Raw genomic sequence first — 27,468 nt, 5'->3', positions numbered from 1 at the left:
CCTGTCACAATTCCCTGGTACCCAAGAACCCCAACATACCGGGAACATCTGGAAGAGGTAGACTGGAGAGGAGTGGGACTTCTTGCCTCTCTGGTAAGATGGCAGCGGCACAGCAATGTGTTTCAAGTACTGAGAGAACAGAACTATGAAAAAAATAGTCCTAGGAGGAGGGAAAATGAGACCATAAACAAAGGGGGTGCCCAGCTGCCCACCTGTCCCCACACTAAGTGAACACCTGCTACCCAAGAACTAAGGGCTCCAGAAGACCCATGAAAACAGGCTCTCTGCAGCAGAGGGTGGCTCTCCACTCCACCAAGCCAGATATGGAACAAGCTTTCCATCACAATCTACTGATAGCTCTGCATATTTGCAAATAAGTCTTTTACCCTTATTGTTTCAAGACTGACACCCCAGGCAGTGCACCTGTGAGTATGACACTGTTGCAGAAAGGTTAAAAATGCCTCTTAAGTAAAAGAAAGACTTGACAGACATGCAAGGTGCAGGTTCTGCCTGTGTAATTCAGATATACTAGAAATACAGGATTTATTCTTTCCTGATTACAGGTTTTGTTCTTCAAGAGGCAAAAAGCTCCTATAACACAGAGTAAAAGAAGAGGATTTGGTTTGGCTGTGTAAATCCCTGTTTTGAAAGAAAAACCCATGCTGGGACTGTGGGGCTGCACATGGTGCCCTCAGAGGCCTCCCAGCCAGCCAAGAAGGGGAGAGCATGGCTCTGTGTCTGCGAGGGCTGAGCTGAGGAGGGGCCTCCATGGCAGGGCTGTTCCCTTGTGTCCCTGGCAGCACCCGGGGCTCATGACAATGGAAGTAACTGCAGCTGCAGCTCCTCTCCCATCCCTTGTGTAGGACACATCTGGAACAGCAGCACATCTGGGTGCACTCACAGCCTGCCCCCCATGTGCCTTTTGCCCAGAGGGGCCAACCAGAGGAAGCTGGAGGCTACCACATGTGGAGAGAGGGCAGGGACTGGGCATCCCACTTCAACTGCTGAGCTGCTAGAAGACCATGGACATTTCCTGGGTTAGCCAGGCCTCTGAAGGCCTCCTCATTATTTTACAACAAATTTAAATTTTACACATGGAGTGAATTTAACTGGATAGGATTTGGTGAGCAATCAATTGCACCAGCTGAAGTGCACTGACTTCACTGGAAAACTGGTAGTTTTCCCCATGTGAAAAGGTGACAAATTGTAGGTGCAGTAGTCAGGGACAGGCAGAATTCCCCGTGTGAAAAGAAAACTCTGTCCTCACTTCTCTGCAAAGACACTCCATGACATACACAATTCAAAGCACTGAATGACTGGAGGGAGAAAGTCTGAGGAGGAACTGGTTTCCATTTTTGGTTTCTAATGTTACACAGACTGTGAGTGCACATTTTGTCTATTTGCATAAACAGAAGTGCTCAGCAGCCTTAGGACTCTGGAGGGAACAATTCCTCCTTCACTCATGTGAAGACAATACATAAAGCACCAGCTATTTCAACATAGAATACCTGAATGCTCAACTTGGTCATTTTAGGAATGTCTTTTAAACTTAAATAACAGGTGTGTAAGACAGTGTGTGTAGACAACTGTGACAGAGACTGCACACACATGGGGAAGGCTTGTACCACTACTGACCTATGGACTTTGTATTTTTACAAAAATCAATGATTTTTTAACTCATGTTTGGGTTTTGCTTTGTTGCTGAGAGCTTAACCTCCTGGGGATTGGAGGAGAATGACTATGTCACATGGCTGTCTTGCACAAGCCTGTCACATGTTGGTGCTCAGCATATAAACCTTGAACCCAGGGGAACTCTGCTACAGACTGTGACACTTGGTTTCATATTAGAGGCAGGTGATTTGTGTACTCTCATCTTTCCCACAGAGATGTGAGACTTACAGGAATGCTATGCCCCAGTGCTGCCCAGCCATATCTCCAGCTGACTCAAACAGAGGTAGTCCAACCAAGGTGATAGTGGGGGCAATTGTCAGGGGGCCAATGAACCTCATCAGAAATCCAATCAGGCCAGAAAATCCAACGAAGATTTGAAAGCAAGAAGTTGCAATGATAGTTCCTTGCACCTGGAAAAAAAAACCAGAGGTTGGAAGGGACTCCAGCTGTTTACCCTTTTCTTCATGTGAGTGCAAATCCAGCATGAGAGCCAGGCTCAGTCTCTAGCGACAGAGTGGCATAGAGGCCTCCTGCTGACAAACCTTGCTAAGAATTACATGTGGGAAGGACCACCAAAGCAGCAGCAAAGCAACTCCCCCCTTGGCCGATGGACTTTTGTTCCAGAGATCACCTCCTCCCTGTCCTCTTGGGCCACCAAGCATGCATCACCTGCCCTGCACTCTCCTGCCTGCTTGCCCAAGTCAGGGGAAAAGCTCTTGCCCCAAAACCAGGAGTAGGGCCATGGTCTCCACTGATCTTCCTTTTGGGAAGGGCTTGGGTCTCTTCAGCACACTGCTGAGGCAAGTGTCTCATCACAGCCTCTTTTTTTTTCCTGAGTATCAGTTTCACTCTGGGAGCACATTTATCACCCCGAACTTCCCAGTGTTTGACAATCACTGCCAAGGAGCCAGCAATTACATTCTGAAATGCTGCTCACCTCAGTTTCAGCTTCAGGCAGGGGCAAGGCTGCTCTCTGCCTTCTCAGATTTGGTAACAAAGCTCTGTGGTGCTGAGCACCTTCCTGCCCCAGCCCCAGGGGCTGGGTGAACGACCCAGGCTGAAAGAGACGTCAGCAGTGCCCTTGGGATAGATTTATGTGTATCAGCAGAGAGCAACCTGTGCTGCACAGCAAACCCCTGGTGAGCTTTCAACACTTCCCAAGAGGTTTGGAAAACACACCAACAAATGAATCCACAGAGGCAAATTTGGTCACTTGCTCTGATAAAGGCAATTGATGTAGAATAAGGCTGTGAGACCCCTGACTTTTCCCTCTCCCTTCTGATTACCTAAGAATGTCCTTTTCCTTAATATTTACAGGAGGTTTTGCCTTGCATTTTTTTACTAGGTTTCCTGTGCTTAGACAGGGTTGTTTCCTTGAAAATATTTTCCCTCTCTTTCTTCTTCTGGGCTAACCATGCTTTATAGAGAAGGGATCTGACTGGACCAGTGGAGACTTTGCAGGGACCATAAATCACATGAGGAGGTCTGCATGTCCCCTGTTCAGCAGCAGTGAAGCACCTACTTTTTTGATAGAGAATAGATGCTTAGAAAGCTGCAACAGCTTGAGGGCCAAGGTTCATTGGGAATAGAAATTTTTTCAGCTGTGATGGCCATGATATGGTCAGGCACTTTACTGAAAGAAACAGCCCTGATACAGAGCAGGTGCCACTGAAAATGTAATATACCTCTCGCATCCGTGTCTGCCAGACTTGGATGAATTCTGGTGAAGAGGCATTCACCAGGGTGGCATTGTTTGTCCAGGCAGGGCACTTCCAGTTGGGGAGAGACAGCATTGCCAAGGTGGGGGTCAGGAATGTTAAAGTCCCTCCTTGAATAATAGGCAGCCTGGAAGGAAAGCAGAGGGAAAAAATGACAAGTGAGAGTGCTAGAAACTCTGCTCTATAAGGGTGAGAGAAAGGAAAGCAAAACAAATTTAAAAATCAGTCTGCCCATGGCCTCTGACAGGATCTTTTGAATTGTTGTGGCAGGTCACTGTCACTGACCATGGGGAGGAATTGCTGCCCATTGCACGCAAGAGCACTGACATGGGGTAAGAGCTGAGGTTCAAATACCAGCAATGGAGGGGCACATGGGTGCTACAGCCCAACCCTGCTACCCCTGTTAAGGAAGAAGTAGTGCTTCTAATGGCTGATGAGACCACAGACATGCACAGAGTAGGAAAAGTCTGGCAGGGGAAGAAGACCAAGAAAGAAAGACGGTGAGATGCTGAAGAAAATTTCAGTCAGTCTTGCCAATATCCAGTTGCTGCCTCTCTCCCTTTGGCTGCTTTGGTTTTCTTCACAATGTGCTCATGCACACAAGGGCATGCACTAAGTACTCTCCATGTCACAACAATCCTCAGTCTGAGGGTGATAGAAAATGTGACTTGGCTTTTAGCACGCCGGGTTTTAATGCCAATTCCTCTTCTGCACTTCCACTGAAACTAGAAAGGAAACCTGCATGGAGGGGTCTGTGGGCAATGACTGGGTGACTGGGGAGTCCTTGGCTCTCCCCCCAGACCATATGTGTCCTGGCTTAGAGTATCTCTCCCTCTGGGAATCCCTCAGAGTAGCAAGGAACTTGCATCTCCAGAGGAGTTCAGCACTGGCTTCATGCAGAGATTTATACAGCAGAGCCATGCTCCTTTGAGCTGCACCAGTCTCTTTTTCCGTGCATGAAGAAATGGAGACAGAGACCTAAAAGGTCTGACTGACTCCTCAAAGCTCCACATAAGCCCCCATTGCAGTGCAAGTATTTTTAACCATTCCCCTAGTGTGCTTGAAAAATCCTAAGCTGCCTGAGGGTGGGCACAACATCCCTGAAACAGCCAAGGGAAATCTCCAAGGTGCCTCTGTTTTCCTTCCTTTAGGGAGCACCCCCAGGAGGAACCCCCAAAGCAACCTCTCCTTGTGCCAGGAGCTCTCATGGCACCTGTTCAGAACAGCCATGGGATGGCAATTCAGGTGACTGCTTTTCCAGGGCACAGCTTTCCCCGAAACAGAGGAATTTCTAACATTCTTGAAATAGGGGATGGTGTAGCTGTAACAGACCATGTCTCTGTCACCTAAACCAAATATTTATACTAGTCATGTGCAACTGAAACACTGTCAAAGCTTTGAAACAACTTTGCTGGGCAAGGCACAAGAAACAAACAAAAAGAAACAGAGAAGGCCCAGGGCCATGACTTGGAATCTAACAATATATTTATAGTTTCTGTTGTGTTCGTCCCGAAGATATTTTACAGCCAGTGTTGGCATGGGTAGGCTCAGAGGAAAATGGGATGTCAAGGTGATGTTTATGGGGTACACTAAACTCTTTCCTGTGGGGTTTGCAAGAGAGAAAGCTGCAGAAATAGGAAAGGCAATACTATGTTTTGATAATCAGTATATGATGTCCAAGCATTTACTAAGCAGGACTCACCATAAGAGCAAATGACCTGTGTCTCCCCTCAGGAGCCTCTGACAGTGTCTCCAGTGACTCTCTGGGACCCACTGCTGCTTTTCCATGCTGTGTAACATGACTGAGCTTCAGGTTGCAGTGGGTCAGCTTTTCCCTTGGCTATTGCTTCATGAATGTCCTCATGCCTTACAGTTGGGGTCAGCAACAAGGCGATTGCACCCTTGTCGCAGACATTTCTTCATAGAAATCCTTTCTTTGGGATTTCTCCTTCTTCTGGGAAGCAAAGGGCCCCAGAAGAAGAATGTAAACAATTGTTATCAGCTGTTGTGAAATGTAGCAGGTGTCCCTGTGATTGGCTCATCTTCCTTGTGTACCATTAAAGGCCAATCACAGGAGCAGCTCAGGGACAGATTCCCTGGGCAAAGAACTTTGTTATTCATTCTTTCTATTCTATTCTTAGCATAGCTGCTCTCTGCAACCTCTCTTTTTCTTCCTTTTAGTATAGTTATAATGTATTATATATCCTATATCAATAAATCAGCCTTCTGATCAAGAAACAAGATTCTCGTCCTTCTCTCACCACAGTGACCGTCTAAGGTCGCTGTAATACACCCTCAGCATGGCAAAAGCCATTCAAGTTTATCCCATGGGAACAGCTCCTTACCACTTACTTTGACCTGTTGTACCTCAATCAGCAATTCATCCATGGGAGAGAGAGGCTCTCTGCTACCCTTTAATCCCCAGTTAACAGACAGCAGGGGACATTACAGCTCTCAGGAATGCACTGAGGTGTTTGGAGGGTGCCTGGGAGAACTCAGAATGCCTGAATTGCACCAGCAGTGATAGTCATGGACTCCAACCTGAATTTAGCTGAAAACCCAGTTTCTCTGTTTTTTGTGGTCAAGGTGCTCCTCTTTCCTCCACTAATCCTGTAACAATGTAGAAGAAGGGGAGCACTCCTCAGGAAGTTTGTCTACAAACACTTCTTAAGACTAAGAGAGACAGAGAAGTTTCAGTAGTGAATGAAGCAGGAGGAAGAAAAACATTTTGTGGAGCTGGCAGTTGACCAGTGATTAACCAGAGTCCCTCAGGTTCAGAAGACAGAGACTGTATAGCTTTTGTCTTTGAAGCAAAAACCACAGGTTCCCACCATACTGGAGGAAAAAACAGCCTGTGGAAAGAGAGAGACAGCCCAGAGTTGTGACAAGGGAAATAGAAGAAATGTTTCAAGGTCAGCAAAGATACAGGGTCTTTCTGGAAAAGGGGAGTACTTGCAGTCATCTCTGTCACTAAATACTTCTTTTTCTGGGTACTGAATAGCAACTCCATGCTCATCTCACTGCTAGCTGCTCATCAGCAAAGGATTTACCTTTTATGCCCCAAATCCCTTAGCATGGGAAGTAGCACCACATACCAGGATGTGCTGCTGAACTCTTCCCTGAGTCCCTCTCTTCCACTTAGGGAAGTGGTGGCAGATAGACTTCACCCCTAGAGTTTCCTGTAGAATCTGTGTTCTCTGGACCCTGGGCCTATATCAGAAGGCTCCTGCCTCAGCTGGAAGATCCCTGGAGTAAGGAGCAAGCAGGTACTTTTTACTGCATGTTGCAATGCTCTATTATTTTGAGGACAGATTCCTTGTAAGCCAAACAAAAGGTATATGAAGTATCAGGAGATGGAAAATTCGGAGTGGCAAGGTAACCCTGCAAAGCTTCAGGGTGCTTTGGCATGGACCCTGATTGCCCAAGGGTAACAAATGACTCACTGTTAAACTCTAAACAGGGTGGTGGCCTAGCACACAGTAATTGCTCACATTCTGAGTTCTCGAATTTGGCCTACCTCACTCCAAAGAGGACTTGCAGCAGGGTGCAAATTCCTGAGACAAAGATGATGGTGCTGATCAGGTGGCTCTGGGTCAGTAGGTCATGCTGGAGGCAAAGGCCTTTGGAGAGCATCAGTGGGACGGCTACAAGACCTCCTATGGCTGTCAAGAAGTGCTAGGAGCCACAGAGAAAGACTGGGTGAAGAAGGACACAGACCTGGCTCCGTGTTATTACCCTGTTGTTGAGAGAACTCACAGATTTGTGCTATACTAACATTACCCATCTTCTTTTTTTCTTGGCAGCTTTAATGCTCTGTTAGAGGCTGTTCCAAAGCACCTACAAGAATTGCAATGCACCCACTTAAATGTCTCCTCCTTTACATGCCCAAAGACCTTTTGTAGTGCTCTGGACTTCCCAGACCACTGTCAGACACAACCAGTTTATCCCCAGCATCTGCAGACAAAGCTGTTGGACATACTTTTCCAGGAAGCTGGGGGCCTCCCATGGAACAGGGAGAGAGCAATCAGGCAAAGTGAATGCAAATATTTCAGTCCATCTCATTGGCACCACAAAGGATGACATAAAAAGTTGGCAAATTGGAGCTACACATTTTTTGCCATCAGTAGCTTTTCTCACAGAGCACAATTATAGATAACCATAAAAAGTGAGTGCCAAAGAATGGAAGAATTGGGCATTGTGTTTGTCAGAGGAGTCACAGACATTTCTACAATGGCCTGTTGTTAATGACTAAATCTGAAAACAATTTTTAAACCTCTTTTTATTTTAATTATTAACCTATGTTGTTCACTCTCACTTTGGAGCACAGCACTGCAGAGGTGGAACTGGTGGCACTCAGAAACACACTATTCACTACAAGCATGTTTTATTAAAATTATGATGCAGATGTGTTGGGTTGATACACTCTAAATTTCTATTTAAGAAAACAAAGTACAAACTTCCACCAACCTCCAAGCACAGTCCATCATTATCTTAATGACTCTAAGGTCTCTTTTCCCACAGGCTCCCTACCCAGCATGGCATTGGTGGCACTGGGTCATTTAACACACCTGGCACAGACACCAGCCAAAACAGCATGTGGCCTGAGTTTTTGTTGCCATGGGAAGGCAGAAGTTCAGAAAGTCTTTACACTTTTGGCTACCTTCAGCCAAGGTACCCAACATGTTCTTATTAACTGACCCCAGCCCCAGGACTCTGCCTGACCATTTGCACTTCAAAGGGTGCAATGTAGCTTTGGGCATGATGATAATGATCAGTGCTCAGGATGTGGACCAAAGGACTGAGCTCACTCATATCCAGCCTCAGAGCTCCATTCAAGCCCTGTGAAAGTACAACACTCCCAAATTCAGGTTTCACTCCAATTAACTGGCTGAACAGCCACATAACTTTCCCCTACTCCCAGCCTCCACCTGCTTTCCCGTCTCACCTGAATGCCCAGCAGGATGCACAGATACCAGGGAGGCACATCTGTGACAGTGTAGCCAAGCTTGGTCCCACTGTGGCTAGTGCCTCCACCCTCCTCTGGGCCCCAGGCAGCATGAGCTGGTGAGAAATGGCAGTGGCTCCTACGTTTACCCTGGACAACAGGAGAGACACTTTGTTAGCCAGAGCCTGGCCCTGCAGATGCCCAGCAGCTGCCTCTCTTGCAGCCATGCTCCACATCTGGCAGGAATACCTCCTGTGCAGCTTTCAACAGTGCCACAATATTAAAAAAACAAAACAAAACAAAACAAAAACAAGGAGGGGAAATTAAAACAGAGGCACAAAAACATATATGGAAAATTTTTGTATGTGCTAGTGTGTCTAGGCCTGAAGAAACAATAGAGGGTGCCTCAATCTCAAAGGGACAAAATGTGTTATATCATATATCACACAGACAAAGTGTGTTAATATCATTAAAATCTAGTTAAGGACGAATAAACTGCAACCAGAAGCAAGGAAGAGTGTGCAGTGGGCTTATCAGTGAAAGCTGCACTGTCCGCTGGTCTCTGTACCTCCTGCCAATTTCACCCAAAAAGCATTTTTTATAAAACATTCTAAAACACCTGGCTGCCACTAATTACTGAGTAGAAGCACATTTTATATTTCATTTCCTGGGTCTTCTCTTTCAATCTCCTTATGCTTACCTTTACCAGTGTTGTGCCTTGATAAAACACCTGCCTTTTGTCCCACTAGAAAACCCTGCTCCTCCAGAGGAGCTGGCTGAAACACAGGGACACCAGTGGATGGGAAATCCCAGCATCCATGCCAAAGGAGCTGCCTGAAACTGCTACCCAGGAAGGCTTGGATCTCCTGCCAGGCAGGCAGAAGCCCCAGGGCTTCCCAGGGAGCTCTATGCCTTACCGTGTTTATTTATATAAAGATGCATTTTGCCAAGGAAAGCAAAGTAGTGCTTTGCTTCATTTGCCACAGCTTTTAAGTTGAGCAAATTCTCCTGGTTGTCTGTGCCTCCTTCCAGCCCACTCTGACCCCTGTGCACACATAGGGTGGAAGGAGGCCGCCTGGGAAACCACAACACTTAGAGCCAGATGCAAAAGCTAATTAAGATCCCAAAGCATTTGTTTCATTGGCCCATCTCCAACCAGCAAGTCCTCAGCATCCTGGCACCAGAGGGCTTTTCTGGGCTGAGATGCCTTGCTCTATCAGGCAGGGACAGAAACCTGCTGTCTGGAGAAGCCTAATCGGTTTGTCTAGCCCAAACTTCTTTTTGTTTGTTTTTTTTTTTTTTTTATCCTCCAAGTCCTGTAGGAACCTGAAGACACCAAAATACCCATCACAATAGCAAAGTGTCTGCAGTAACACTCCTGGCCTGTCAACTGGTGGAGGCAAACAGGCAGTGCTGTGGTCAGGAACAGAGATATAAAATTAATGCTGCATTATGTTGTAAGTTTTGCAGGTGTGGCAGATTATTACCAAAATCATTTGCCTGAAACCTCTAGGTTTGCATTCTCTTGGTTGAGTCTCCAAAGTCCCATATTACATCATGCTGCTGAAAACAGGCCATGTAATCCCTAAGACCCCAGAACCTAATATTGTCATTTATCTGAACTGTTGTGTGAGGGGTGTGGAACTCAGGTTGTAAGGGTACCACTGAATTAATTATGAATTTCTTTGTTCAAGGGCCCTCCCCAGCAGCACCCAGCTCGAGCTGTTTCTACTGCAGTACCACTCAAATAAACAGCCTTAATCAACTTAAAGCCTGAGACTCTGCCCTGGAATTCCTGTGCTGGAGAAGCCTCTTTAACAAACACAGCATATTTATCCAGCCTGGGCAAACTGGGAGCATTACAGATACTTCAAAATAGATAGGTGAAGGCAGACTTAATTCAAACTGACTCAGGCATAAACTTCAAGTGCAAAAGGTGTTCCTTAATAACTCCCTGTGCTGACATTTTCCTTTCAGAACAAGAGAGCCTGAGCCATGGATTAAGAAATGTACAGCAAGGTACTTAAGACTGCCCATGCATGGAATTATTTGGAGACAATTACTCCTGAATAACACCACGGGTAGACAAATGCTAAGCTAGGCAGACAGCAGTAAGCTCCTTTCTTTTCACTGCAATTTCCCCTGTATTAACCAGGAGGCATAGTCCAGGCAGGCAGAGCCTGTGCCAGTACCAGCCCCACATGATCATCACATGAGTGCCTGACCCTCCCCGGGCGCTGCAGGGGAGTGAGCAGGGCTCATCAGGAAAAGGATGGAGTGGAGATATCAGGATGAGAAAGGAGCAGAGGCACTGGAGTCAAACTGAAATTGAGGAGGTATCATCTTAAAATCTGAAAACATTTTTTTGCTGTGAGAGTGACCAAGCACTGCACAGGTTGCCTAGAGAGGTTGTGGATTCTCCATCCTCAGAGATATTAAAAAACTGTCTGGACACAGCCCTAGGCAGCTGGCTCTGGACTGCCCTGCTTGAGCAGGGGTTTGGAAAAGGTGATCTCCAGCATTCTGACCTCAGCCAGCCTGTGAGGCTGAGATGCTGGCAGGAGGACAAGGCAGGAGCACTCTGGAGCAGGGTTCTCAGCCCAACTGCTCCCATGAATCCAAGGGACCAGTGCACCTTCCCTGTGCCTCAGGCTCCAGACTCAGCACAAGAGCCCTCCATCACACCTTAAGGAAGTGCATCAAGGGGGCAGTCAGGAACAGAACTGCTTGAACCACAGGTAAAAGACCTTTGTGTTCTACCTTCTTGAGGGTTGTTCAAACCATAAAAACTCACAAGTCTGATATGTTATGGCAGAACAAGATAAAATGGAGAGCCTGTTAAAAATAATGAAAGAAAACCGACTCTGAGCACTTCCCTGAGCTGGCACAGCACCTCCACTGCACACAGCAAGCTCACCCAGAGCTACACAAGAAATGTGGGACTTGTACACTAGGAGGTTAAATGCTTTTCCTCCAAGGCAGCACAGACAGGTGGTCTGTATCGAGGTAGCAAGATGTTTGTAGGACCCCACTCCCTCACACCTGCTGACAGAAAATAAGCAGAGTTTTTAGTTTCTAATGGAGGTGATCCCTGCTTTGGGATAGGAAGAGGGCTGTCATATCCCAGGACCTTGCCCATGGCTGTTATAGCTAGCAGCATTGTCAATGTACCACACAGCCCTGGACTGGCACATCATTTACAGCTTTTACTACACATCTGTAATTCTACAGGGTGCCCTCCTCAGCTGACACCCAAATCTCTTCTTCACCTACATTTCTAAAAATTCACCTCACTGGAAATACGTCCAAAAGACAAGGAAACACAGTCTTTACTCAACTAAAATTCTATTGTAATTACAAATACATAAATACATAAAATTCTATTGTATTACAAATACATAAAATGCTTTACCCAGGAGCACAGCCACAAGCTCACCTGTTTTTCAGTACAGATACACACATGCACTGCCATTCATCTACATTATCATTTTAGAAATAGTGGAGGGAAAAGAAGTTAAAAGGGTGCCAGAGAGTAGAAAGTATGCAGCAGCAGGGGCTGTAGTGAGGAAATCATTCCTCAGATTCTTGTCAATAAGAGCCGAGACAGAGGTTTAGCACACACAAGAATCATTGCAGCAGCCCCAGCCCCTGGCTTTCCCCTTCTCCTCCTTCCACAGGGTTTGCACCTCTTTATGCAAGAATCACCCTTCAGAGAGCAGACTCACCTCAAAGCTGGGGTTACCTAGCCCATTGATATCTTTGTCTGAAGAGGGTGTCATGCCTTCTGTTTGCCTTCACCGACTGCCTTGAAAAAGAACCAGTCAGAAGAGGAAAGCCTCCCAAATTCCCACTCCTTTCAGTCAAAACAGCCCCAAAGAAATGGGGTGAGAAGATGCAGAAGCTGGATTTCTGGGGCCAGACAGTGCTCAGTCCTAGCTATTCATGTGAGCTGTATTGCAGAAGTATTTCATTTTCTTGGGCTTATATAAGTGACTCCTTTCCTCCAGCTGATTAGAGGACTGGCATTCAAACAATCTGGAAAGCAGCCTTTCCCTGGAATGAGAGAATCAGTAACTGCTGGCAGAAAAACTTCATCCACAGGTAAGGATGCTGGAGGATATCAGAGAGGCATCCCACACAGCCTTGGAAATTGCTGCTTCATTACTGTTTCAACAGCAACTTGCATTTTTGTGTGGGTTGGGCCTGTTTGAATATCTTTGTCATCATCTTTGGGACATTCAATTACTAGACAGTTTCACTTACTTCATATATAAACTACTGTATATTTTAGCTGATACACAAACTTTGTAATCTTGTAGGATACTCCTATTACAGCCTGAAAAGAATGAAGCTTTTTTCTGTGAATTTATTTATGGCAGCGACCAAGGACCAAGTGTTGGCATATATGTGTTGTTTAGCTTAAATAAATTTGAAATAGAATGAGTCATAGTTGTAATATTGTGTGATTTAGAATACTGTTTGCTTAGCTTTAGTTGCTTAGCATGAGCAGCTGGATTTCCTGAAGCCTTGAGCCACAAGCTGTGGACTTTCATAGAGATATTTTGGCTGAAATACAGTTAATTTTCCTAGTAACTGGTAGAGTGCCATGTTTTGTCATTAGGATAAAGAATATTGATAATATACTGATTATTTAGCTGTAATATTTATCCTGAGTCTAACACTTTTTTAGTTCCCCGTGTTCTGCCAGTGAACAGGTACAAAAGAAGTGCAAAACAGAAGATAAGGATGCTACAACCATCAACTCAATAAAATAAGGCAATGGCCTGCCTGCATGAAGACAGAGAAAGAGTTGAATAAGATATTAGAAGACCCAGACCAAAAATCCCCACTGGACTAAAAAACTGCATTAAGAGCACATGAAGGGCAGGTGTATAATCTTAAGCACATAATTGCCTGGGGATTTCTTTGTTCATGGTCTCTCTCTGAAGGCACCCAGCTCAAGGTGATGTGCTGCTGTACTCTCTATTAAATTCTTTATTTTTATAAATTCTGATGCCTGAGACTCTTTTGTAGGAAAATTATGGCTGAGTCCAAATGAGGAGGAAGTGCACCTGAGAGCATGTGTGTGTGTGGGTGGGTGTGTGTGGGTGAGGAAAGGAACACTCACTGGCTGATGGAGCTGCTTACTGTGACGGATTTTGGTCTCTGCTGGGGTAATCTTAGAGGGATGTGTGGGTGTGGGTGTGACTGACTCCTGGAACACTGAGGCAGCAGCTTCTCTTTTCACACAAGTATCAGAACATCTCTTTTCACACAAGTATCAGAACATGACACCAAAGAGGGATAGAAAACATAAGATTGAAAAAAGATGACTTCAGGTCATCTGATTATCCCTATGCAGCTAAGCATCCTAGCTCATGACCATCAGATGGCCAAAGCATAGTTACCCTTTTCTTAAAGTAGCTAATGGTGCTAATGCTCCATCAAACCATTCCAGTCACCCTACCCCTACTGAGATCAAATTCTATTTAATTTAATGGCTTCCTAAGGCAGTGAGCTTCAATTGCAAAGAACTCCTTCAGAGGGGGGCATGTTATCACCTACACTTTTATCTCCTGGTTTCCTTGAAGGATGCAGCGGAACTGAAATAAACTCCAGTCCCTATTCCTTCTGTAGAGCTTTGATATTCTCAGATCTTCCCTTGAGACCAGGACTGCATTACAGGATAGGACAACATCACCCTAAACACTATCAGTGAAGTTACATCCTGCTGGACAGATAAATTCTAAGACATCAAAATCGTTGAATCATAGGATGGTTTGTGTTAGAAAAGACCTGGAAGGTCATAGAATCATAGACTCAGAATGGGCTTGGTTGGAAGAGACCTTAAAGATCATCTAGTTCTTAACTAGAGTAGCACAATATTCCTCTGGGGCTAGTCTATCTTCTCAGTAAATTTTTATTTTTATAAAAATACCTGTTAATTTCAGCCCAGGATCTGTTCAATGACTCCTCAGTCCTGCCATAACCTTGTATTCAGATGAGACCCAGGCATTCAGTAACCAGGGCTTCTTAAACAATTTAAACTTGTTTAACATCCAAAAGACATGGATGCATAACAACACCTGTGTCACCTAGACTAGCATGTGCTACTACCCACACAAAAGAGTATTAAGTGAACAGGATGAGAAGAACAAAATAATAATAACAACATCAATCCTTTTCCTCAAAAAAAGCTGGGCAGAAAATCAGATTCCCCCCCTGGGAAATCATGCAGTGCAAAACATACACTTTTTAGAGTACCAAGAGGTTATAGATTGTAATAAAAAACACAAGAAGGAAGTCCTACATAGCCAAAAGCCTGAACATTAAGCCTGTTAGGAATGAAGAGTTTAACAATACCCACCTCTAGTCAACAGAAGGTTAATAATCTGGAATCTGGATGAAGGTTATGAAATAGCACAATGTATATGTCAAAGTAAAAATTTATGGGGTCCATGTGAAATGCCCCAGCCTGGAATATCCTGCCTTTGGAAATAAGTAAGAAAAATAGGAAGTCTCTGTGTACATGCAAATATTGTTTACATAATATATACATGCACATTTATGTGCATATTTAAGTATCTATAACAGGATTATCAATAAATTACGACATTGTGAGGTTTTTGTCAAAACAAGGTATTATTCAATTAGCAAAAATGCATGTTTGAACAGCAATGTTGTGAACTACTGATTATTGATGACAGTCATGACAACATACAAATGACTTTTAAGTATAAATCAGCAAGTACACACCTTTTTAAGTTACTCATAATGTTTTAGGAAAGAAAACAAACAAATATAAAACAGATTGCTTTAGACTTGTGTGTCTGGCATATCTCTTGCTATCAGTCTAGTGACCTGGCCAGCTCCTCATTACAGTAAAGGCTGGCTCAGTTTATGCCCCTGAGGGGGCATAACTCAAATTTTATGCTTCTGCAATGCAAGCACTGATACAGGAGCTCCCTTTGCCTTCAGTGACTACCTCCAAAACTTCCAGTTTAAAATTGGAGTCCCAAGTGGGATAGATTCCCAGAGTATTCTGAATTAGAAGGGACCCACAAGCATCACCGAGTCCAACTCTTAACTGAATGGCCCATACAGGGATTGGGCCCACAGCCTTGGTGTTATTAGCACCATATTCTTTCCCAAATTATGAACCAACCAAGAGTGGCTGGCACAGGTGAAGATGTCTAAAGCTGAATGAGAGGCATCCCTCCATGCAGGGCTGTGCACATCTAACCTGGGGGGGTGCAGATTTGCTGAGGTGTGCCAAGCCCTGCTGAGAGAGCAGGTTCATCCACAGCGCTCTCACAAACCTGTGGCACTGAATCCCAGCTCCTGGGGTTGAACAAAGGTGTTTCTAAAGGGAACTCAGGGCTATGAAATAAAAGCAGTGCAGTATAGAAGAGGCATGTCATGGAGGCTGTGCAAAAAAACCCAACAAAACACCAAATACTGCAATCATCTTTCTGAAGAACAGTTTGTTCTTCCACAGCTCCAGCCCTGGCTGGTTTGCATGCAGGATGGACTACCAAGAGAGCTAAGCAAGTGACTTACAATTACTAATTTAGTTACAAAACACCTCTATGTCCTGTCTGCAGAAACTCCTGCAAGCAAAGAGGATTACCCATGGTCACTGACCTGAAATTAGTACCTGTGTATTCATTGATCATAGAGTAGTTTGAGTTGGAAAGGACCTTAAGTGTCACCCAGTTCCAAGCCCCCTGCCATGACAGGGACACCTTTCACTAGATCAGGTTGCTTCAAATCCCATGCAAGCCAATCTTGAACACTTCCTGGGACAGAGCATTCACAATTTCTCTGGACATCCACAACTCCTCTGTAGTTCAGAATTCAGTAGTGGGAGTGTGGGAGAGGGACGCTTTTGCAGAGGGAAGATTTAAAAGGTTCAAAGGGGCACAAGAGAAGGTAGAGAGAAATGCCTCTGGTTCAGGTAAGCTTTACCCTCAGTGTATCCCCACCAGCCAGCAGGGAGATCTGAGTGCAAACACAAGGGACATTGAGCCAGCTTTGAAAACAATCAGCTGAGCATTGCCTTGCAGGCGGCTGTGATGGAGAAGCAGCTCTGGAAGGAGATCACCCACAGGGAATATACAGCAGAGGTGGACAGCCCCAGCCAAGACTGTGGAGCTAGGAGAGCTGCAGCCCCGTGGCCATGACAGCTTCCCCTCTAGCTGCTCCTTCCTCTTAGCCTTCCTCACGAGCAAAGGACTGACCTGGGGCATGGACATGCTCCTCTCCTGAGCCCAGGCTCACTCCCTGCAGGAACAGCCTGGTGCTCGATGCAGATGTCTGCCTCTGGAAAGCAGGAACTGGGAACAGCACTGAAATCCCACTCCAGCAGGATACTGATTTTGCAATAACAAGCCCCTTTATCTCCCTCAGCCGCAGGCTAGCTCTTAAGAGCATTAGCAAAGGGTTAATCCATGTCACCCTCTCGGCACTTTGAGCACAAGCGTGGTCATTGTGTCTCGGGGGTTTGCTGAGCTGGTCGCCCCCCGGCACGGGTGACAAGGCGTCCTGCTGCCCAGCCGGGCTGACGGCCACGCTCCTGCCATGGGCTGGGCCGATGCTGGAGCGCACCGGGGCGCATCCGGCAGCGGGGATGGCACTGCCTCGGGCTCTTCCCACCGTCCCCAGGCATCGGCAGCGGAGGGACCAGCTCGTAAGTCCCGGCAGGAGAAGGTGCACAGATTCCAGGCTCAATAGAGGGAGCACTTCAGGGTCGGTCCTGTCCAGGCAGATGTATTCCCAGAGCCCAGGGGGCTCCCTGCACTCCAGCTTCCAGCTGCCAGGAGACCACGGGGTTTGACCCAGGGCGTGCCCCAAGGCAGGCTCCTCTTCTGTGACAGCGCTACACTGTCACACAGCCCAGCCTGCCCCACAACTTTTACCTCTACTGCACGAGCAAACAGCAAAATCCCAGCAGTCAGAAAGAGAGAAAAAAAAAAAACAAACTAAAAACTCCCAAGAAACCAGCAATATTCACCGAGACAGGGAGGAACATATCTCCTTGGTCTGCTCTCCAGGGGGAGCCAAGGAAAGGTCACTGCTTAAGAAGGATTACCCAGAAAAGTGAAGAAATTAAAGTAGTTTCTAAGCAAGATCATTAGGAGTCATGGGAGGTTGAAACAGGTTTTCCTAAGAAATCAAAAAAATCCCTTGGAGAGAAACCCAGAAATAACAGCCAAAACAACAACAACAACAAAAAAAGGACTGAGAGATGGATGGAGAAACAGAGCAGGATTAAGGTGTTCCCACATCCAAAACCTCATGGAGGTTACAAGAAACCTCTCTGCAAGTGCAAGGAGGGCCAGAGTACTGCTGAACTACTCCAGGTGGGAGCAAGAGCAGGTCCCAGTGCTGGGGAGGAAGGCAAGCCAGGTCCAGCCACTGCCTGGCCCCACAACTCCCTTCCACTCAGCAGGTGCCCTCATCTACATCCCTGTGTTGGGACGGAACATGAAAAGAGCTTGATCCTGTCTGACATTTTTATTTCTCCTTTATGCACTACAGTAAATCACACTGAGATGGTAAGGCCACTGCTGGGTTTTAGAAACAGAAGCTGCTCACATGTCCAAGGCAACGTTCCCCCCCTCAGAACCCACTGGGGCAGCCCAGCACAATGGCTACAGCTAAAGGCCACAGACACAAAAAGAGAAATTAACAAAAACTGACCCATCTCCATGCAAAGCTGTATTTGTGCCAATGCTATTAGTGAATAACAGCCTCTAACCCTTATACCTGCAGTGAGTCCCAGGACAGGCAAGGATGCAGTACAGGAGGGGCAAAGGAGACCCACAGAGCCAGGGGAGCTCCAGGGGGTGCAAGGAGGGGAGAAGAGATCTACAGGAGGGGATGCTCCAAAAGTCACCCCAAAGTCCTTCTGGTCACACAGCTGCTGTGCTGGCTGCTGGGGAGAGCCCTGGCACAAAGGCATTGCTGCTCCAAAACATCTGGCTCTCAAGCACTCAGGCACCATTTCTCTTCATGGGTGTACACAAGTGAGCAGGCAGGTGGGGTAGGTGAGAGCAACATACATTCCAGGAGGCAAGAGCTGATTGCTACTACAGCCCCTCCACTTGTAAAAGATCACAGCCTTGAAATGACAGGCAGAGAGATGCCAAGCAGAGGAAGGGAAAGGGAAAAACAGATTTCTCTGCAGTTCCCATGGTGGCAAAGCCAGCAGAATTGCTGCCATGAAACCCTATTGATTCCCATGGCTCATATCCCACTGCACTGCCACTGACAGAAAATCAGCCCTAGGTTCTGGCAGGAAGATGAGACAAGCACAGGAGGGTCTGCAGCATAAGAGTCTCAGCAGTGAGCTCGAGCATGGATTTTGGCAGATGGAGGAGAAGGAGGGTTCCTGATGTGCAGCTCCAGCACCTGGAGAGATGTTAATAGAGAGATGTCTCTGCAGACAGGGGCTGTAAAGGATGGATCCTAAGGCTTTGCTCTTTCCCACACCTGTTTTCCTTCCGCGTGGGGCTCTGGAGGCGAGTGGCCAGAGCAGGGCTGGCAGTGCTAGGAGCAGGGGCGCAGGGCTTGTGCCGACACGGAGGAGAGGCGAGTGCCGGCTGCTAGCTTTGCTGCTCAGGGCTTAATGCACTAAGAGCCCAGCTGATCGCTGCTCACACGCCAAGGGGAACGCAGGCGCTCGGGGCGGCCAGGCACCCAATGGTGCCGCGTTTCCCCGACCATGACGGGACAAAGGCTCGGGAAATGCATCGTCCTTTGCCTGCTGCCCTGGAGCTGCCTGAGCTTTGCCTGGAGTGATGCTGCCGGGCCCGGGACCGCCTCGCTCGGCGCAGGACACGTCAGAATGGGGCTGCCCAGAGCCGCTGCCAACGGGACGGAGGCGCAGAGCAACATCTCAGGTACTGAAATGAGCGATCCCCCCTCTCCCTCTGCGGGCTGCCTGGGGCCCTCGGAGCCAGCGGGAAGGGCGCAGGGATGCGGTGTGAGGGCATGATGGTGCTTCTCTCGTCGGACACGGCAGCGCTCCCAGCGCATGCACAGGGACCACAAGGCTTCTGTGGTGGCCACAGCGGCTCCTGTGATATGGGAGAGATGTGTCGCACCAGCAGGGAGGAAACTCGACACTTAATGTTTTCCTTTGAGAGTAAAGTCCCCCTGCACGATAACATCTATGCATATCATGATGGACCAGCTGTCTGCTCAGGGTGTGGGAGCACTGAACACATCCCTACCCCTAGAGGCTGACCTGCGACCCTTGGGAAGAAATAGAGATTTTTTTTTAAAAAAAAAGCACAAATAATCTCCAACTGCTGAGGGTGATTATTTTTCTTTAATCCACTTTCCAGGGCAAAGCACGCACCATTCCCCAGTGAGTGAGACATGGCCTCAGGGCTGCTGTGGGGTGACCACCCACCCAGGGCTGGCAGCAGCTCAGAGAGCCCATGTCATACTCCAAACCATGAGGACTATTGGCAAAGGTCATAACAACCACTGCTGGACAATGTAATCATAAACAGATCCAGCCCAGGCACTCAGCAGCCTCCCTGGCACCGCTGAATTAACTCATACAGACATCTGTTAACAGCACTGCTGAAATTAGAGAAAGTCTGATCTTACTCAGCCTCATTTGTTTCTTATCAGCCCCAGTGGACTAGAAGCCTACACCATCTCAGTAAAAGCAGTGGGAAACCAGACCTTTCTCTCACATTAGCTTTACTATTCCACTTGGAATTCCCCACAGAAGTTACCCCTAAGCTAGATAAAGCACATTTCTGCCTGCAGGTTTTAAGCTTGGTTAAATTAGAGTTGATCAGAGTATTTTCCTTTAATTTAGGATATTGATACCCATGATACCTGCTACCACACCTTCTTGGCCTCGTGGTAGAATATCCAGGTGGGGGGGTTGGCAAGCACATGGTCAGACTGCCATTCTTTTGGGAGCCTACCTAACTTTTGGTTCTCCCTAGGTATTAGTGCAATGCAAAAGAGATGGTCTAAGCAGGATAATTAAGTAGCTCTGAATAGCTGTGAGTACAGACTAGTTAAAAAATTAAAGGCTGGGATGAAAAAAAGCTTCTCTCTCTAGCAGAGTAAGACAGTAATATTTCTTTGCATTCCAACCAACAATATTCTCCCAGAATATTGTGTTATTAAAAACATTCTCTTCCTTTCCCTCCTAAACATTGCTCTCTACGTAGTCCCCCTAGCCTGCACCTTTCCAGTCTCACTTCTGCTGTTCAGTAGCTGCTCACACTGGAGAGTCTGCAACTGAAAAGCTTATTTTCCAGATAAAGCTGCTAGACTTTCTAATGTATTTCCTTTGGACTATGCAAAAAAACACACACATGGAAAAAAAAAAAAAAAAACCAAACAAAAAAAATCCCAAACCACCAAACAACAAAAAACCAAACAAAAATGTCCCACAGGCTTGCAGGAGTGACACAGGGGATTAGCAGCCTTTTCAACAGCATCACTGGGGGGACCTTTGTCACCACCTACACTTAACATGTCCCCTTCTCCCCCAGTGCCATGCCCTCCTCTCCCCCCGCCACGCCATGGATACTACTACGTGGACAGAGGCTCCGGCGTGTCCCCGGGCTCGGTGCTGGTGTACTGGTGCCAGGAGGGATACCAGTTGGTGGGCAGCCAGCGGCTCGCCTGCCTCCGCCAGGACAGCACCTCATCCTGGAGCCACGCCCCGCCCCAGTGCCAGGGTAAGGAGCCCTCGGGCGGGACCCGGCCCCTGCCCCGCTCCCGGGGGAGCTGACTCGGGTGGGGAGGGGCAGCACCGGCCCCCACACGGGCCCTCCCTCGCTCTGACCAAGACAGTGGAGGCAGCAGGAGGTGGGGTGACCCGGCCACCCCAAACGGGGACAAAGAAGATCCAGTTTGACCCAGTCGGTTGTGGCCAGCACAGCTGAAGTGCCTGCCCCAGCAGCAGCACTGCAGCAGCGTTCCAGGAGCTGCAGGAGGCAGGGGGTGCCAGGGGTGAATGCACCTGAGATCAGCTCAGCAGAGAACCAGAGCCTCCCTCATTCCCAGCAGCTGCTGCTCAGGTCACCAGGCCGGGTCAGACCCGGGCACCGGCTGTCACCTGACCCCCGGGCCAGGCACAGGGAGCCCAGGGCACTGCCAAAGCTCTCCCAGCAGGAGGAAAACTGAACTTCACTGTAACTGGTACATGCTGAGCACGTGCCAGTTGCCAGTGACCCTCCTGACTACTTTTTAACTTTTCTTTTTTCAACATTTTATTTTTTTTCCCTTTTTAGCTGTTTTCTTTTCCTCTTTTAAATTTTTCTTTTTTACATTTTCAACGTTTTTTCCTTTTTAACTTTTCTCCATTTTAAACTTTCCCCTGTTTTCTAACTTTATCACATTTAAATTTTTTCCTACTTTTCCTGTTTAACCTTTTTCCTTTCTACTTTTAGGGCTTAATGTCTACTATCTTTATGCTTTATGCAAGACACATCAAATGCTTTATATTTTCTGCCCCGTGTGATTATTTAATATTAATTATCTGAAAAAAATATGATGTGTTAATATGGAGTTTTTTGTGTATTGAGCCGGTGTGACATCACCTACATTCACATTAGGTTTTATAATGGTTATTACTAAACATTCTCTGGAACGTCCCTTCGGGGTTACCTGCACGGGGGACGGCGGCCGGAGCAAGGGTGGCTCCCTCAGCCCGGCCCCGCTCTCGGCCCTTGCCCGCAGCCGCCGCGCAGCCCTCGGGCACCGGGTCCCGCATGGCGGTGGCCGCCTCGCTGCTGAGCGGAGCCGTCATCCTGGCACTGTCCGTCTCCTTCGCCGTGTGCTGCTGGCGGGACAGGGCGAGGAAGAGCCGCGGCGGGTGAGTACGGTGGCGGGGCGGGAGCGGCGCGGCGGGCTCGGCAGGAGCGAGCGGCAGCTGAGGCAGTGTCGCTGCTGCCATCTGCTGAGACACGCGGGCTGCGCCCACTCGGGACACTCGAGACCCGCCTGTGCCCTTTCACAACGCTCCTGCTCACATACCTGGAACTATCAAGTATAAGTTTATCGAGACCAAGTGCAAGGTGCAGCACCCGGGTCAGGGCAACCCCTGGTATTGGTACAGGCTGGGGGATGGACAGATGGAGAGCAGCCCTGTGAGAAGGACTTGGGGTGCAGGTGGATGAGGGGCTGGACATGACCCAGCAATGGCACTCCCAGCCCTTAAAGCCAATTGTATCCTGGGCTGCATCCAAAGCAGGGTGAGGGAGGGGATTCTACCCTTCTGCTCTGCTCCAGTGAGACCCCCAGCTGCAGTGCTGCATCCAGCTCTGGGGTCCCTAAAGTAACAAAGACATGGACCTGTTTGAGTAAGGCCCAGAGGAGGCCACAAAGCTGATCAGAGGGCTGGAGCACTTCTATGAGAAAGGCTGTGAGAGCTGGCATTCAGGCAGCAGCAAAAACTCCAGGAAGATCTTAGAGCAGCCTTGCAGTACTTGATGGGACCCTACAAGAAAGAGGGGTACAAGCTTTTTAGCAGGGCCTGTTATGATAGGACAAGGGGCAATTATTTGAAAGTGAAAGAGGACTGGATAAGGTTGAATATAAGGAAAATGGGTTTTATAATGAGGGTGGTAAAACACTGGAACAAGTTGCCCAGAGAGGCCACAGATGCCCCATCCCTGAAAATCTTCACGGTCAGACTGGAGGGAGTTCTGAGCAACCTGATCTAGTTGAAGGTGTCCCTGCTCCTGGCAGTGGGGTCACTTTAAAGGTCACTTAATTGTTCTATGATTCCGTGAGCCTGGTGATGTACAAAAAGCTCCCCATTATCAGAGGACGAAGGGAACAGACAGTACGTGGAGGATGGTTAATAGGAATATCACTTTTCTGAGGCTAAGTTCAGTGCACAGCCCAGGGCTGGGGAGGGAAAGGAGGAGCACTCTTCTCTGGAAATAGCTGGGAGAAAAGTCACCAAAAGCTGGGTGGGAAGCAGGACTGGGCAAACAGAGGTAGCAGCACCACAGCCACAGAGAATCATCTCAGCAGCAGCAGCGCCCAGTTTGCCTGGCATACACTACAGTCCAGCAAGGCCTCTTTTGTATCCTGGGCAAAGGATTACAGTAACAGGGACCATGCAGCTAGGAATACACCTTAACCAAGAGCATAACTCATTATCAGAAATTCACAAGGAGGAAAAAAAAAAACCCTGCAAGCAAGAGAGAGCATCTCAGTCTTTCAACAGGCACCAAGCACACCTCTCCCCACAGGCCTGCTCTTCCCTGGGTGGTGCAGCCCTTTCCTGCGGGGCTGAAACAGCATCAGTCCTTCCCTCTGGGAACACAGGAAGGGGGTAAAAATCATTGGGTGACAGCGCTGCCTTAGGATACAAACAACTTTCCAGGGGTGTGAGCAAATAAAAGCCCGACCACAGAGCCCAAAGCAAGCACCTGCATGGCATGTCTCTCACCACCCGGCAGGCAGCAGCGGCAGCAGCGAAGGAAAGCCAGAGGACGGAAGCGTGGCCCCTGCACGGCCGAGAGGGGCAGGAACGCTTTTGGAAGACTCAAGCACTACCACCGGCGCGATTACCACCTGTCGGCCGTCTCCAGCTCCGTGTTCCCAGGGGCATTCGCAGGCTGCGATAACCTGGCTTTCCACAGGTACGGTTCAGCACCAGCCCCTGCCGCTGCCTCCCAAGCTCTAAACAGGGACGAGCTGCTCGCATGCTGCCCGCAGGCAGGAGCAGCCAGCTGCAGAACAGCTCAGGTCCTTGAGCAGTCAATCCCCTACTTCACCCTCTGACGTGCTCCCCACCCAGCCCCGACGGCAGTGAAGCCCTTGCACCCGCTGCTCTTTTCCAAGCGGGAGGGAGGCCCGGGGCTCCCTTTGCCCTGCCTCAGCATCACTGGGTAGGCTGCAGGCTCCTTACCATGGCCTGTCCCGCTTGCCTTTCCCAGCAGCGCAGCCCAGCAGCCGGAGGTGCCCGCGGGAAGATGGCGCTGTGAGGCCCCGGCGCCGCTGCGGCCCGGCCCCGCCCCGGGCAGCGGCCTGCCCTGCCCTCTGCCCCGGCACGGCCCCCGGCTGCCCCGGCACGGCCACGAGCCCCGGCTGCCCCTCGGCTGCGCCGGCCTGGAGGAACACAAGCTCTTCGGCAACTTCGGCAAGCCGGTCTGAGAATTTAAACTGCCATTCCACTTCCTTCCCCCCCCGCCCCTTTTAACGCTGTTAACTCCTTGAGCTCAGGAAAGCATTTCCGAAGAGGCAATTACTGCACCTGGGTTTTCACATGGAGAAAACCTGACACTTCATGCTGAAAGACAGTTTTTTATATCATCCTTTTATTTTCCTCCCCTGCCCAGCAGTGAACGTTTCAAAGAGGAGTTTCCGGGTTATAAACTTCCCAAGTCAAGTCTGAGTGGCCTCGGCTTAACCCAAAGTCTATGTATAGACTTCTAGGTTTTGAACATTAGTCTGATTTTCTGTTTAGGGCTCTTTTAAAGGCTGAAAGTGTAAACAGCTACCAGGAAAAAAGAATGAGATTAGATATCTGGAAGCATTTACAATTAGTTGCAGTTGAATATAGATAGAGACTTAAAGGGTTTTTTTGTTAGCATTCAGAAGTCACCATATCCTCCCACTTCTGTATGGACAGTCTTCGACTTGGAAGATGTATTGACAAGTGCAAAGCTAGCCACTCAAGGGGAAGACATTAATTTATCGTTCATACAAAGAATCTAGCACATCTGAAAACAAACCAACAGAACAACACCCCCCCTGGAAGAAAAAAAAGCAGAAAGGAAAGAAAAAAACCCCAGCCCAACTCTTGGGGTTTTTTCATCTCTTTTCTCCAGCATTAGAAATTCAAATCACCTGTATCAGGACCCATAGCAGGACTCAAAGAGCTAACCATGAACTGCATTCAGAAAGCAATGACACTGTATTTGTGTCCAGCATCTCCTGGGTGGAAGTCCAGGGGCGTGCTCGAGGAGCACATGCAGAGCCTGGCCAGGCACTCCAGGACACCTGAGCCCCTGTTTGCACCCCAGGACACAGCTGTGCCCTGCAGCGTGCCCGAGGCGCTCTGGGCACACGGGCTTGGTGACTACTGTGGCATCAGTCTGTGCAGAGACACTGCTGGGATCTCAGAGGTGCTGTGGTGCCAGAGGAGGGGCTGGCAGTAAGAAGGAGCACCCCAGCTTGCCCTGCTGGCTCAAGGATGTGACACTCCTACAGTCCCGCTAGGGAGTTTTAGTCTGCTGACTTCGTTTCTGTAAACATTTGCATCGCATTTCAAGGAAAGAAGCCTTAGAAAGATGCAAGGCAGCACTTCCTTGTGATAAGAGGAGGTTTGATAGTAGATGTTGATACTGCTGCCACTTTTCCCTGGAATGAGGGCTAGGGACACTGGTTTTTTTCTATTTCTAATAATAATAAAGGAATCTATTCCAATTTCATCTGCTATGTACTTTTTTTTTCACATGACCAAGCTATGGGAAGTCTGGAAGCAGGTAGTAAAACTTTTACAGATCCCTGGAAAATGATGATGTTGGCAGTGGCCATTTACCAGCAACTGCACAAGAAGGAAGAAAAATCTTTAGTTCTCTTAGGGCAACTGATGCCTTAGAAAGGACAGGGAAAACAAGACCTGCTGTGAGCTTCCCTTCAGCTCACATCCTAACCTTACCTTCTCCTCCCTCTTCTTCCAGCCAAGTCTAATGCACAGGGAGGGGAATAATCCCGTTTCAAGGTAAACTGTTCAAAAGAAAAATTGAATAGGATGGGAATGAGACTTTTCCTATCTATTTCTTTCTCTGTTCCTCTCCCTTGTTATGTTTTAATGAATCCAAAAAACCTCACTACAATCTTCTCTCTCTCCAAAGAGATTTTTGTTCAAGAAATACATTTGGGACTCAGTTTGTTCTCCCTTGGATCTGAGTGACGCTTTAAAACCAAAAGTGTGATTTTTTTTTTGCTACATAATATTAGAGATTGACACTTGCTTTCACTATAAACTGAAATTATGCACATTGCAGATATAAAAATCTTTTGCCAAACATGTCTAGAAAGTTGCTGATTTGTCAGCAACTTCACATGAAGTGTCATGACTAAAAGCTGGCATTTTCAATAAAAAACTGACACAGTAGTTTTTGTACAGAGAAAATTGTCAACTTGAATCAAGCATTTTATACAATTGGTATTTTAAAAATTATTTACTTGACAAAACTGAAAAGTTTCCTTGGAGTAACATTTTCCTGACTTTTTTTTTTAAATGCATGCATGCAAACTCTGCTTCCTAACAAAACTCTTTGATCCCAAATCATTGTCCTAGCCAAATTTCTCCAACAAGAAAGAGCACACAGTCTTCCTCAAAAGTCATCTCAAGCAGCAGGAGAACCAAGAAAAGAAATATGGGCTAAGGGCAGGAAGGTCAGCTCTATACAAGTTTCCCTATCTACCCTTTAGTCTTTGCCTTAGCTCCTTGGACCAGCACAGCAAGAGCTGAGTGGAAGAGTGAAGAGCCACACTCAGCTTCAACTCAGGAAGGCACCATCAGCGAGGCAACAAGAAGCACAGTTTGCATTTATTTACCAAATGAGGAGGGAGGAGGAAGGCAACTCTATAGAAGCTTTCAGTAATTTGCAAACTGAAAGAAACAAAGCTCTTAGACTATAATCCCACACATTCTTGCCATGTTACTCAGAGGTTCCTGTTGGAGCCAGCATCCACTGAACCACATATATCACGTTTTTTTAAAAATTTAAATTATATACATTCAATATCCTGCAGAGAGCTGGACCTTGGAACTGAAGGAAACCATCTGAAGTGGGATGGAGATGCTGCAAGGCCAACTCATTGCCCATGCTGTCCTAGGCAAACCTCAGAAGCAGTAGCTTTCTGCTGAGTGTCTGAACAAAGCACTCCCAGTTGGTTCTTTTTTTAAACAGGATTTTAACCTTCAGACTCCACACTGTAAACCTCAGCCTGCATGCTTATCTCAAAAGAGCTAAACAAGCTTTGGTCACAACTTGAAATTCTCCAGTGAAGGCTGGTGTACCAGCCTCCTGTGACTGTTCAGCACTGGCAGAAGAGATCTCAGACTCTCTGGAGATCTGGCCAAGATTAGTGCTGGGACCTGTAACATTCAAATACTAAAAT

The 27,468-nt window shown here is 47.6% G+C and overlaps 2 protein-coding genes across 3 annotated transcripts in view; one reads left to right on the top strand and one right to left on the bottom strand.

Annotated features, from left to right (window-relative positions):
* Window positions 1-24,352, bottom strand: part of LOC135442392 (solute carrier family 23 member 1-like) — a 33,382-nt gene extending 9,030 nt beyond the window's left edge. Inside the window, exons 1-6 of one of the 2 annotated variants that reach the window (XM_064702171.1) lie at window positions 24,242-24,352; window positions 8,335-8,484; window positions 6,907-7,064; window positions 3,357-3,516; window positions 1,900-2,081; window positions 40-160 (exon numbers count right to left, since the gene is read on the bottom strand). In XM_064702171.1, coding sequence (XP_064558241.1) covers window positions 40-160; window positions 1,900-2,081; window positions 3,357-3,516; window positions 6,907-7,064; window positions 8,335-8,484; window positions 24,242-24,244 — 774 coding nt within the window. In that variant the 5' untranslated portion in view covers window positions 24,245-24,352. Of the gene's footprint in view, window positions 1-39; window positions 161-1,899; window positions 2,082-3,356; window positions 3,517-6,906; window positions 7,065-8,334; window positions 8,485-12,059; window positions 12,114-24,241 lie in introns of those variants that run through there. The other variant, XM_064702170.1, reaches the window with a different exon arrangement.
* Window positions 19,061-24,633, top strand: LOC135442393 (uncharacterized). The gene is made up of 5 exons (XM_064702172.1): window positions 19,061-19,238; window positions 20,865-21,053; window positions 22,057-22,192; window positions 23,790-23,972; window positions 24,270-24,633. The coding sequence occupies exons 1-5, from the start codon at window positions 19,061-19,063 to the stop codon at window positions 24,484-24,486; spliced, it is 903 nt and encodes a 300-aa protein (XP_064558242.1). The 3' UTR covers window positions 24,487-24,633.
* Window positions 24,634-27,468: the final 2,835 nt, after the last annotated feature.

The sequence above is a fragment of the Zonotrichia leucophrys genome, chromosome 1A (assembly GCF_028769735.1).
Source record: "Zonotrichia leucophrys gambelii isolate GWCS_2022_RI chromosome 1A, RI_Zleu_2.0, whole genome shotgun sequence".
NCBI classification, from domain to species: domain Eukaryota; kingdom Metazoa; phylum Chordata; class Aves; order Passeriformes; family Passerellidae; genus Zonotrichia; species Zonotrichia leucophrys.
This window is presented reverse-complemented; position numbering and strand designations above follow the sequence as displayed.